Source organism: Gavia stellata, chromosome 11 (genome assembly GCF_030936135.1).
Source record: "Gavia stellata isolate bGavSte3 chromosome 11, bGavSte3.hap2, whole genome shotgun sequence".
NCBI classification, from domain to species: domain Eukaryota; kingdom Metazoa; phylum Chordata; class Aves; order Gaviiformes; family Gaviidae; genus Gavia; species Gavia stellata.
In genome coordinates this window covers 12477368-12491649 of record NC_082604.1, presented here as the reverse complement: position 1 = coordinate 12491649, position 14282 = coordinate 12477368, and the positions used below count along the sequence as shown (strand labels likewise).

General features: G+C 35.7%; 1 protein-coding gene across 1 annotated transcript in view; it reads left to right on the top strand.

Annotated features, from left to right (window-relative positions):
* The window catches only part of DNER (delta/notch like EGF repeat containing), a 136001-nt gene that overhangs the window by 73607 nt on the left and 48112 nt on the right, over positions 1-14282 (top strand). Inside the window, exon 5 of the mRNA XM_059822600.1 lies at positions 7883-8028. Coding sequence (XP_059678583.1) covers positions 7883-8028 — 146 coding nt within the window. The remainder of the gene's footprint in view (positions 1-7882; positions 8029-14282) is intronic.

Sequence of the window (14282 nt, the reverse complement as noted above, 5' to 3'; positions counted from 1 at the left end):
CAACATCTCATCATACGTTAACAAGTGGTCACCACTAATATGACTGCAGGTATACTGAATAGGCAAAATGAAACTTAGTGGACAAAATACTATATTAAAAGTAAATAATATAGAGTGATATTTTGAAACAAGTCAGTCTAGTTTTCTAGGTTTTTTTATCTGGCTGTAGAATTTCAGATTAGGAGGCAAATAGTAACTGTGTCTTTTGGATAGTGTGTTTTGTGTTGTTACATGTCTTTAAAACATGCACATATTTCCATCAAAAGAAAGCAGTTTGCTGCATGTTGAAATAGTTTTTACTTGAGCAAAAATAAAATGGGACACTTTTATTTCATAATAGGAGATGTGTGAATTGAATTCACTGAAAGCTACGTAATCAAGTTACTCTAGCTTTAACAAGTTCCCATGTGTTAGCTGAGCATCTTTGTGAGCTCCTAGCCCATGGCATATGTGCAGTCATTTGACTTAACCCTCTTTCACTCTGAACTAAATTAAATCACATTGCCGTGCACATGCTGCAGTTGGAGTGTTCACGCAGTTCTGCTGCTCAGCCGGCGTGCAGTAATGTGTGTGTGTGACTATTTAGATACTTTTGTGCAAGTCAGCCTTGCTGGTGGGGGAATTTGGTGACAACTGCTCCAGTTAATGGGGTTTTCATTTTTATGTGCAATTTGCCTGGAAGGGCCCTGTTGTAGGCAGTATTGAGTATTGTGCTCAACTGCGAACATTTCCCTGGGGTTCTGGGCGTAAGAACTAACCTTGCAGAAAATGGTCTTTTGATAAGCAATAGCAGCAGCAGAAATGCGAACAGCGTAAAGTTCAATCAAGTGTTAATTTCAATGACTTTTTTAAAAGATGGCCTTATAAGGCAAAAAGCTAAGTATTCAGCTGAAATCCAAACCATTCTGAAGAATGCCATTAGGCTATATAAGAAAGGGTATCTTTATAAATATGATAAAAATCAATATCCTGCCCTGCCCTTCATGGTCAAGTTACATGTACCTCCTCTCACATATAAGTAGATGTAAACATCAGATTATTTACTTTTTTATACATTGTATTATGTTTTAAGCTAGTACCTAAATAATTTTTACTTTTTAGGGTCATCTTTAATTAATCAGTAAATTATTCAAAACTAATTTTTATTCACTGCTACTTCTAGCAAGTAACAGTGGGAAATTTTCTAATTTGCCTTTGGAGGTTCATCTGCTCAAATTTGTAATGCTTGGCAAAATAGCTTTTTTTTGTTTATTTTTAAGATTTCTCTTTCTTCAAATATAACTTTTGTGACCAAGTCACAGTCAAGATTTTTACATTCACTTGATCACATGGTCGTTTGCACTGTGAGATCTTGGACAGACGCCTTAACCTGATCTGTAAAATAAGGATACTAACGCATAATTTAAAGGCAAGTGTGAGGCACATTTTAATAACGCTTGTAAAATGCTTTGAGATCTTCAGCTAGTAGTGAAACATACTGTACAGTGTATTTAAAAGTAGGGTAGCCACTCTAAGTCTTTAAGTGGAACCAGTCACTACAGATAAATCCTAGCTAACCTTGCCATCCAATCTACTGCAGCTCCCCATTATCGCAGTCCTAGCTATGTTGTTTGTATTCCACCACACTTAACTGCTTTGATGAAGTGTGGTATCACAGATTCTGATACCTACATTTGTGCCCAAAATAGTTCACTGCCAGCTTGGTAGCATTGTGGAGATGCTGATAAAGCAGCACATAATGGGGAAATGGTGATACAGGAAATCTATTAGATTAGTCTTGTCACCCTTCGCTGGGCTTTCACCATTATTTTGGACAGTAAGCGGAGTCCTTGAAGCCATGACAGAAGGTCATGCTCTCAGCTACTGTCACATCTCCTTAATAAGCTGTGTGCAGGTGGTTTCACAAGTGTAAGTGTACTCTTGCTAGCTGACTATTTCATAATCCTATCGCAGGTTTTGGTCCAGTCAAGCTGTTAAGTTGGGTAATTGTTTAGTAACAGTGAAATTCAGAAATTGCCATTTGTTATAGAGGAAATGTAATGGAACATGTGTTTGTGGAATTTTTGTATGCTAAGTGAATCCAACTGGTTTGCTCAGTTCATAAATATATTTTAACTGTCAGTCCTGCAAAACTGGGCTCCAGCTTGAAAGCCAAGCTGGCGCTATTTCTTCCCAAAGTTTTGGTGATAATTTTCTGACACACAAATTTTGCTTTCTGTTATACCTGTGTAACCCTATCATTGTCAATCTGCCTCTGATAGCATTGCAGAAATGTTACTGAGAATATAACTTGACCAGCAGCACATTTATCTTTATCACTGTAATGGTGATTATGTCTGAGAAGAAAGTATATGTTTGATTTTCAGAGCCTAGGCTGAGTTTTCAGTCTTGGTACTGAAGGAAGAAGGCATATCTATTTTTAAACTGACTAGGATATCAATTTGGAAAAGAAAAAAAAAATGCAATGAGAAGTTTTAAAGTCACTTAACAACAAAAAAAATTTATTTAAATAGCTGCTTCAGGCAAGCTTTTGAAAAATGAAGTATTTGAAACAGTTCTTGAACTGATTCTCACTGAAATCTATATATGCTTTCAAAAGCAGTATCTGCCAAAGGCTTCTGTGACAAAGCACAGTAAGCATACTGGTTTATATAGAATTTGGGAGAGTCGTACCACTTATAAATAGTGCTATTTGTGGGCAAAATAGCAGTTTTGGTATTGCAGCTGTATTTTTGTATCCCCAGATGCTACGTTGCCTAGCAGTATCATTAGAGAGTGGTCGCAGACGTTCTGTGCAAGTATCCTATGGTACTGATGTCACAGAAGTACTGCATCAAAGATAATGAATGTCATTGACTACCTGTTTCTCACTTCTTGTTTTCTGCTTAAGTATGATAATCATCCTAAGGCAAACTAGGAAAGGAGTCCTGACCCATTCTTTCAAATTCAGTAGAACAGTATTAGTGTCAGAGCCCTGAAGGATACTCATAGGCCTTAATGACCCTGACCGTTAGGGTCGTGGAAAAGGTGATAAATGATTGTTTGTAAATCAAAAGCATGCCTCTACTATTTCAACATGTAAAGGTAAATTTTCACTATCAAGTGTATAATGAGAACATCTTGGTGGTTTTTTTTCATTTTTTAGGTCTCTAAAATGAGTTGAATGTGACTTCCATGAATGAGTGGAAGGATTGAGCTCTCTTAGATTTGCTAGATGAATAACCACTATTTGAGATTGTGATATACATTGCCATAAGAGTTTGTATAGTTAAACTGAATTTACTACCTTATGCTTAGATACAAAAAGGCACTTAAGCATGTTGGTGATTGGTATAGACCCCTGTGGTGGTCTTGACTGTTAGCTATACCATATGATACATAGACTGTGTGAGTGTTACGGACATGGAATAATCTTTGGGTAAAATTTGGATGTAACAAATTTTAGGAGGAAGGACTAGAATTCAAGTCTTCCTTTGTCTTTTGTCTGGTGAGTATTGTAATCAAAATTTAGTTATCTTTTTTTTTTTCCTAGCTTCCTTTCTTTAAATTATTCCTACGTCTGCAAAGTTCAATGGCCACAAAAGAAAAGGTTGAGCATATTGACCACTCCTGTTTAGCTTGCTGGATAACGTTTTCTCCTGTGAAGTGAGAGATGTGGTCAAACAGAAAATTCCTCTTGGATCTTTTATACTTTAGGTTAATTCTAGAACTTTCCACTATCTGTGGATGAACTAGCAGATATACTTATGTAGCTTCTATCCTGGACCCCTAGGGCTTATAAACTATGATTCAATATGCTCTGATAGCAGCTGTATTGTTTCTGGAAGCTGAAATCAGGTCTGAAAATATTATAGCTTCATTATATAGCTACATGACATGAACTGAAGATGTGGTGCAGGCACACCCAATACCACTGCTTTGCTCCTGAAGGACTGATACTACCTGTTTTTCTTCCACTTGTATATATCCCACTTTCCCATTTTCCAAATAATGAATAACTGACTGTACTGTACACCAGGAATGGGGTGGAGAAATGACATCACCTTATTCTGGGGCCCTTTTTTGTTTTCCTACCCATTTTGACTTACCAATGGCCTTAGTGCCGGGGCTATGTACTGTGCAGGGAAGCTGTAAGCACTTAGTGTCTTTGAGAACTCCACTGCTTTGCAAAATGTTCAGTTGGCTACTGACCCCAAAAGCTTTTGGTGTGGGAAAGTGTTGAGAGAGAAAAAGAGAACAGATGGAAACTGATAGACGTCCCACTGCTGTCTCATTTCCTTGGGAAACCAGGCTAAAAATAAGTTGAAGACTTGGGGATTGATGCTTCATTGTGAGTGAGTGCCCAAACCCCTTGGCAGTCATTCTCTCTCATCCAAGAAACCTTTAGGTGGACTCAAAGACCTATACTTTTGTGAATTAGAACTTTAATGTAGGGAACTATTACTGTATTTCTGCTGTAAAATAATAATCTATTGTTTCAGCCATAGGTGAATATATGTTGGAATACATATATTCATGGTGTGGAATACAGAGAAATACATTTGAGCCAATTGCAATAGGCAAGAGTGTTTGTGTGTGTAACAACATTGAGTGCATACCAAGAGTTAGTTATGATTTGTAGTTCAGTCTTATGCCTTAGGTTAGCATAATATGCAATAGGATAATGTTCTGAGTTGGTGGCCTCTTAGCTTCAGTCTTCCTTATTTTGGCAGTCTGCTATGGACCAGCTTGCTGACCTCGGTCTGCCGTGCATAAAAGGAAGGTATTGTTCAGAAATGGGGCTTGTGAAGGAAGCAAGTCAATTTGTGTAATCTAGAAAATCTACAATCAATTAATGTTTGAGTAGTGGTAATCTGAATGGCATGATATGATCTTGCTGGAAGCACCTGGACACAGTGATTACACCTGTCATCTTTTTATTTCTACCTTATTCCTTATTTTTAATTCTTAACTTCTTGATATGAGAGAAACAGGAGCATACAGACTTTGTGCCCCTAAGCATAGGTAGGTGAAGCTACCCAGGTGGAATGAGCTGTAGTGTATTTTACCACGCATACTGACAATGAAATCATGCAGGCATTTCTCAGACTATCAAACGTGTGTGCACAAAGCTTGAAAATGCTTCTTCTGCAATCTAAATGACTACTCACATCATGTTATGATTTATTAGGCTTTAAAATTGTTTCCTTAATATTACTGTAAATAGCTCAACCCTGAATTCCTCAACTTAAAATGCTCTGATGTCATTATGTTTTAATTAGCTTTAGAAAACCAGCAAGGTTAAACTGAACAAAATTACCTTTTGATATAAACAGCTGTAATGTTTTTGTCCAGACCTTAGATGAAGGGAGCTGTAAACATGCTTCTGAAATTATTCTCCTACCTAGAAGTTAAAAATAGAACTTAAAACTCACACTAGTTCACTTGCTGTTATGGGAATTGCAGAAGGAATTAAATGAAGTGCTATGACCTGAGTTAAGCAGAGACTCATATTTAGATGATCAGACAAGCTTCTTCTAGCCTTGAAACCTAGAGATCTCAGAAAGTTGTATGCAACTTCTATAGAGTGAAAATAAATAGCTGTGTTTTTATTTTTCTAGTCTTTGGAAATTAGATGAGATAATAAGAAATTACAGGAAAATATGTGGCATTCCAGTGAGAATAATGATTTTTCTTCAGTGGTTTGCCTAAGGGCTTTTGATACCAAAATAGTAACAAGATTCAAAGTACAAAGAAGGTTGATTTAATATTCCTTTAGGGAACTGTCCTGAAGGATACGTAGCAATCTGCTTCAGACAAGCAAATGTGAACCCAAAGACATTTTCTAAATACCACATTCTTCCAAGCATTCACATATAATTGCATGACTGCCAGTGACAATCGCATTCAGTTGTTAAAGGAAATAATTCTGGCTGCATCTTTGAACAGATGGGTAAAAATGGGGTGTGTATTAAGGCCAGAATAAATTGGCTTGCTTTGAAGAGGTCAGCAGATTACAATAATCTTCACTAGCCAAAACAGACCATTAGGTTTTTGGAACTATACCCAATACATTTTATTTTTTTAATCTGATCTTTTAGAATATTTAGCTAACTTGTAGAGGCTAAACTCAAGCTGATAACATCTGTATTGGACGTGAGATTTTCCTGCTTTGACGATATGGTTTGGGGATTGTTGTTTCTAGCATAAACAACTAATTGTTTAAAGGATGCAGAATTTTAAAAAGTGAAATCTAAAAATGAAGAACAAAGAAAGGGAATCTTCTGTGTGATTTTCTATGGAATTTGTAGAATTAGTCATGCTTGACGCTTTCATATGCAGAATGTAAGTAATGTTCAGCAGCTGTTCTGGAAAGGGAATTAACTTGAAGTTCGGAGTGTTTAATGAAACTTTGGTTTATTACTGTTCATTACAAATATTATCTTGTACTAATTTTTTTTCTACTTGACTAAATATTGTGCTATCTCCAGTCTGTAATGTAAGAAGCTAGACTGCATCTTTGAAGTTCCTTTGAGGTTTAGTCTGTAAACGGATTCTAGAGTATTAGAAAAAACATTCTGTCATACACTTCCTGCATCTGTTTACAGTCATTCTTCTTAAAATTAAGGATATTTAGATTTAAAAAAGCATCCATTTTTACTTAAATTCTCTCTCTATTACTTTCCAAAGGAAAGTTATAATCCTGCAATGGTTTTATGTCTGTAACTTTCCATACTGATACTACAAACAGTCTTAGACCCTTGGGAGTCTACCTACATTAAGGATAGCGAAGTCAAATTTAAGTTTGACATTTCATGGAAGGATCTTTGGGTTTTTTATCCATATATTCTGCATACAGTATATACACTATACCAAACCTACGCTTTTTAAGTCACTGCACTTTTATTCTGCCACAAGCTCCCAGAACAAACCAGCTAACTGATGCCACTCACAGAGGGCTGTAACCCAGGAGTCTAATCACTGTGGTGGAACAATGCAGTTCGAGCACGAGTGAAGTATAGGAGCAGGCTATACGTATTTTGACATGAACTCTGACTTAATTGTGTGTGTCGTGGGCTGTGTACGTGCCTCATTTTATCTTTTCTGCTGTCCTTTATTTTGTTTTCCAGGTATATCTGTTAGAAATATGGGTGATAAGGATGTTGTTATGCTCCAGTGTGCTTTAATAGCTTCCAAGCAACTATATTTTTAATCCCATGCAATTACAGGTGCTAGCCGGAGATTCGTGAATTTTAGTCTTCCTTGTCAAATGCTTCCATTTTCATGGTTTTTGTACCTGGTATATCACCTATAAGGTGATCTCATCAGACATTCATTAATACTTGTATTGCAAATATACAAAGAAATGCTGTCAAGCTGTGTATGTCTTTTCTTGCAAACTTCATAAAAAATGCAGCCAAAGGGATTGTCCATCTCTTACCAGTGTAAAGGAGTTTATGATCTGTATGCTTTTTAGCTCTTAGGTAGGTTTTAGAAATTCATGTAAACATTTTTCACCACTGAATTTGATTTTAATATTCCTTGTCAATAAAAAACTGAAGGAAATATATTTTTAACTTATCAAAAAGATAGCAGGCAAAAGCACTTGATTATTAGAGCCCTAAAAAATGATAGCAGATTAGAGCTCTGGAGGTAGATCTGTTTCACCAGCCTGCCTTTCTTTTGTTAATCAATATAATGAATGTTTGTTTCCAAAATATATTCTGATTTGTATTTACATGCATTAAATTTAGATAGATGTGTATGAAAGATGAGCAATGATGTTCTTAGTTGACAGTTTCTTTCAGTTCAGTTTTATTTATTTGTCTAGCAGTAGAGCGTTAATATGTATTAATGTATTTTCTCATATAGTAAGAATAAATTATTTCTTTTTTTTTTTAAGGTTTTTTGAATGATTCAGTTACTAAATGCATTGTGGCTCTACGCTTGACTGTGATAGTGAAAGTCAGTACCTGCATGCCTGTGGGAAGCCATTCAGATAACTTCCAGTGTTCGGGGAAAGGAAAATGTATCACCAAACCAGACGAGGTAAGGTGAACTTACCAAGACCATCCTGTAGTGTGGAAATTCCATAATAGTATAAACACAGGGTAAATTGCACGTGGTCCTCTGAGTGTGTGCATACCTTGCTGTTGTCTAATAGGCTTCAAAAGCTCACAGGTATTACTAAATAATAAGAATGTATTTATTTGCTATTCCTAAAAATCAAGCACTTAAAAGTAAGAAAAGGACTGATATGAGATGCAAAGGTTCATACCCTGCCCTGGCAATAAAAAGTTAGGTATAAGGTAATGTGTACTGCATCTTACTGTCACTATACAAGAATATTTCTTTGTGAGATGAGGAGGACGTGGTGGGCACTTGAGATCCCCAGTCTCCAGACCAGTGTGTTCCAGTTTTTTAAGTCTTCAACCTTCTTTTGGTTTTAGGTCTGATTTAATCTAGTACTTATCTCTCCACATCTCAATAGTTGCTTGCTCAGAAATCACTGATCAGTGCAAGGGAATTGTCTGAGCATAATTATGAGAAGAAACAGAATGGAGTAATTTGATAATGTTTGGAAGTTTTCCTGTACGGCTTTCTCCTTTACTACGTTGAGAGATTAAAATGCTGACAGCAATTCCACTGCCCACTGTGAATTTTTTTCTGTGATCTAGTAACATGAGAAAATAAGAACCACATGTGTTAAATTTGCAGTCTGTTTACTGCTTTTACAAAACCAGACTGGACTTCTGTGAATAAGATCCTGTATTCTCTGCTACTTTCTATATGTGTTGATATTATTTCATGGATTAAAAGTAATTTACAGCACAAATATGTGCAGTTAATCTTTGGGTTTATTAATATTCATTTGGGAGATAAAAGCAATAGTAACTGTTGAGTAAATATTAACAGCTGTGAGCCTGCTGTGAGCACAGAAAATTTGGCATATTTAGGGAATTCACTGTTAGTTCATCTGCTACCATTTTTTGATTTAAATTCTCAATAAGCATGTTTGATAGAAAAATGACATTTTGAATTGTAACAACAATAATTTAATTGCTATAGTAATCTATATATGCATGGCAGTGCTAACATCTGGAAGAATTAAGCATCTACTTTATTTCTCAAAAATGAAATTTTAAAATGCTTGAGGTAATGTGTGAGCACAATTATTGCAAGATGCGTTTAGAAGTAAGTCCTACTCTACCATACCAGCTGGCTGGTATCCAAATAAATTATTCATTCAGATACAGTGTCCTATTTCATAGTCCAGTTTAGTTTTTCTGCTTTACTGTACTTAATGTTTTTATTTTATAAATTCAGCTTCTTGAATTTGATTTATGTAAATACTATATTCAAATTTACTATATATAACAGCATATCAAAACGTCTACTTGTGCCATTTTTTGTCAAGTTGAGAGTTAAAGCCTTTGATAAATAGTATTATTTTCTTTTTTATGTTGTTTGTCCATTTTTATGACTCTAATTTCTTTCTCTTATTGCATGTCATATGCTTCAAAATAAAAATAAATTACTTCCTGTATCTATGCAGAAGCATTAATGCTTTTCCGTATTAAAGAAAATGCATATATGGCCTTCAGTAATTATGCATGTTTTATAAATCTTTGAGACGTGGCAAGTGGAATAAAATACTCTTTAAAAAGAAAGATAAATTGGCTTTATGGGAAGAAAGAGGAGCTATTGTGTCACTCAAAAAAAGAGATATCAGTACCTATACATCCCCACCTGTAATCTTGACATTGAAAGTTTTATGTATTAAAACTAGAAATGTTAGTGATAAATGACCCCCTCTCATGCACATGTAGTGTGTCGCTTTCCCTGGAAAATGAATAGAAAAAATTAGGATTGTTCATATCTTTCCACCTATTCTTTCTCTGAACCTAAGAGTAATAACAGGAAAATTTATTAAGGTAGTGTTTTTGATATAACATGCACTAGGTTGTAGTTGACCAACACCCCTGTGGCTGAAGCTGTGGAACATAGAAATCATGTTGAAGTCCATTTCTGAAGAGGTGCCTATCAATTCACAGTAGTCAGAGAACTGGAATTAGCAGGATTCTCAATATCTCTTATCTTCTAATAAAATTTTAACTTCAGAAATGTAATCGCTTTCATTTTTGCTGTCACAAACTCCTCCGGAATTTTCTAGAACTTGAACAAATGAGAAATGTCCCCAGTGATCCTCTGGAGTGCCATCAAACCTATGCCAGGCAGCCTGCTGGGCTGAGGTAACTCCCTAAAACCTCAGGCACAGTGTTTCCAACTGTAGATAATTTATGTCCAGCTTCCTACTCCAGGGAGAATAAATATGTCATGTTGTCTATTTGTCCATAGCTTTTTAAAAAATCTGTCAGTTTTCCTTATGCTTTAGCCTATTAGTTGCATAATAGAACTTCAGTCAGGAATCGGATTCACACCCAGCATAAGCAACATAGGTAAAAATAGAAGGTGCATATTTCATTAAGCAGCGTGTTTTTGCCATTGTTTAACGCAGCTTGGGTGAGATATGCCCTAAAATGTCTTGGTGATTTCCCTAATGATGGAGCAAACAATTGCCAAAATTACATGCTAGACATGCACCAACCGTTGTGCTGGTTTCCCACAAACCGCATCTTCTGCACCACTTTTCGAAGAACTGAAACTTCGATTTTCTTTAGGTTTACAACATGCCCTTTGTGATTTTCTATTTGTTTTTATCTATAATTCATTCTGTTTTGCACATTCTAGTCTTGCAGGATGCAAAGCAACTTAGAAGAAAACTTATTCATGGTATTAGGCCTTTTATGCAAAGAGCTCTGCTGGCTGTAGTCATTGCTTCCCGTGCCAAGAAGATTAATGATTGTCTTTGTGTTTTTATGTACTTCATAGTTTTATTCCAAATCTAGTTTAATGTAAAAGAATGTAGTAACACATCTGCTTAATGGGAAAGTTAAATGTAATTAACAATCTGCAGTGATGGCAGTGCAGTGGCATACTGTTATCTATGGAGTGCATAAAACTATAAACAAATGAGTTCTGGTCTAACCTGGAAGTCTTGGCTGGTTTTTACTCATCCCTTACTGATACATAACTTAGCTTCTACTCAGCTAGATGTTTTTTATAGAGTGTGGACATGAAATGGAAAGCTTTTAATAGCAGAGTTTCTTTTTCAATTATTTTTGCTTTTGAAAGGAACATAAAATTCACCACTTTGAACAGAGTTCTGTGAAGTGAGGTGATGCTGAGTCAAAGTGATGCCTTTTCCTTCCTTTGTATGAACTTTGTACCCCTGCTTTGCTGCCATGCTTGCCATTCTTCCACAATGGAAGTGGGAATGTGTCAGAAGGATAACACTGCTCTTGGCATCATCACAGTAGAAATACCACTTTCAAATTAACATACTCAGTTTTACACCAGAGTAAGTTGTCCTCAAACCAGATAGCTGTCAATGGAAGAGAAAAATCTCATTTGGTGTGAATTTCTAATTCTGTGTAGGATTTTAAAGTGAACTTTGTCCATCCATTGGATTTGAGAGCCACAATTTTGCTTACATATGGGGATAAAATTATTTCTTTCACAGATTGCTCTGTCCCATAACTTCAGCTCTCCCATGTACAATATGGAAGAGCTGACTGTGTAAATATGAAATTTTATTGCTAGAGTTAGAACCCGTGAGATTTAAGCAAGAATAACTGGCCTCTGCCTGCACTGAGAAATGACATATTGAACTGAATAGCGAGGTTTTCCATGTCTTCTATATGCGCTAGAAGCTTTGGGGTAGATCAACTTGTTTATATTTGTAGAAAGGCTAATTATAAAAAAGCCTCATGTATAGCTAAGGGCATGCTTTCCTGCATATGGACTTAGTTTCTTAAGTACAATGTACTCCTAAATACAAAATATATAATTATCATACGGCAATGTTTTGCTCAAATATTATAGCAACCCTCTGTGGGTTTTAATAAATACTGAAAGTTTTTCTTAGTAAGAGAAAGAGTAGACATTCATTTTGTTCTGGTTGTCTTAACAGCTTCTTTACTACAGTTACAAAAAAAAAGGTGAACTTTTATGGTCTCTCTAGTCTGAAGTTTAGTATCTGATGAGCATGTTATTACTCTGCTTACTTAAAATAGGGAAAAAAGTATTATATTCGAACTATATTTATAATATGATACTTACAGACAACTGGATTGGGTAACAGCAAATTATTTTAAATGCTTTATTTTATTGCCATCCAAATTCATATATGATAGATTTGCACTCCCATAATCAAGTAAAATACACAGATGAACTGTATATTGATAGTAGATTGTTTTGGAATTCTTAGTGGCTTTAATGCTAGCATTATGGCAGTGTGCAGTTTCTTCTTGACTTAGTTTTCCTCAAATATGCTAGTACATGTCATCTATTCAGGAAAAAAATTAATAGTATCATTTGGGAAAAGTGAAGATGACATGCCTAATAAAAACAATGACACCTAATCTTCTCTACAGAATAACTTGTCTGCATCTCAGAATTGTTATCTGTCATTAGACATTCCAGTGTGAAGTGTTACAATGCTTTTCTTTTCTGCTTTCAAAACCCATTTTGTTAGCTACACTTTATGGTAAATTGATCCTTGTATCATACTCTTAGAGAGATATCAATATTATCTGAGCTTTTCTTAACTTCCTATTTCATTGATATTGTTGAGGCAGTGACTGATTGTTACATTGTTTAAATATATTAATACTTATATTATAATAATCAGCTTCCATTGCTTCAAAATGAGATTTTAGTGCAGGCAGAGCCGTGGTGTTTGTGTCTGTGTGGACAGTACAGACGTTCCTTTCCTCTCCAATGAATGGTTCAGGTAGTGATGCACGTTGCATCTCTCAGATCTAGCATAAAACAACCACGAACATGAGCCTACCTAACAAACATGGTACCTCTCTGTTCTGACAGAGTTAACTTTGATGGGATGTTATACTTCTTGGCTCTCTTGCTTAGGGATGTCTTTAGCATCAGATAGATGTAAATAAGCCTGTTCTCATTTTCAGTCCATATGCAAGGACCAGAAACACATTTAAATGAGATCAAGACTCTGATCTGTTCAAACAGGGTACAGAATATAGGTACAGTGCCTGTATCTTTCCCCGTGCTCTATTCATATCCATTTAAAGAAAAAATGCCATTTTTTTCATAGTATGGTAACTCACCTAGTTCATCCAGAACAGGTGCGTTATTGAGACAGGCAGCAACCTTGATTTTGTATTAAGTCTAAACTCAACACTCCATTCCAGGAGTGATAACAAACACTTTAAGTCAACAACATAATTTAGTATCAGTAAGAGTTAGAACAGCTGTGAAGGATGCTGCAGGAAACCTGTTTATGTGCACTCTTTACCTGGGTCCTGATCCTATATATGCACAATGGTACTGCATGACTCATGATATGAGATGTTGAGGACAACACTAACTTTGAACCACTGATCACTATTGTCTTTAGGGACCAAAGCGATCCCTGTGCTGTGTTTTCTACCAATGCTATATGGAAATGTGGAAATACTTACTGTGTATTTAGGTAATTGTTTAGTTCTTAAATAAAAGTGATTATCTGTTTCGCTCTGTCAGCCACTTCCCTGTGTAGCTCATATGATTTATCTTCAAAGTCAGTTACTGTGCTGTGTGATTATAATAATTGTTGACTGTGTTTTGCTTGCCTGTCTTTCCTGTCTGTTGAACTACAGCCTTGTTTGGAAACCTGCCATTGCTAATGTGTGAGATATTCAGAGCTGTTTTGTGAAGAGGCTTGGGCAAACATCAGAACATATATGGACTGTACACTTATCAGGGACTTCTGGCACTCCAGATGAATAATATACCCATCATTCTGAGTTTTGGAGATGTACAGTATTAATCCTTGTTTAAACTCTACCAGTGTAATATTTTTAAGGAAGAATGAAATCTGGGTTTTACTGAGCAAAGTTTCTTATTTGTATGAAGATGATTATTTTCTTTTCTACTTAGATCACAGCTGTTTATTCATATGAAGCAAACACAAGGAAAAAATAGAAGATAAAATACTAACCCTATCTCTTTGTTTCTAGTTCCATGCACATTCTGTACTTTGCATTACAATGTTTGTGCATGGGACAGCTGTGTTCCACCCCTAATGATTTGGCTTTGAAATGTATGAGAGTGAGTGATGTTGCCATCTAGTGTTTAATGAACAAAGAAAGTAAGATGTTGAATCTAAATATATACTACAGATGAGAAAGCTTTCCTTGCTTCCATTCTTTGAGACTTGCTTGGCAATC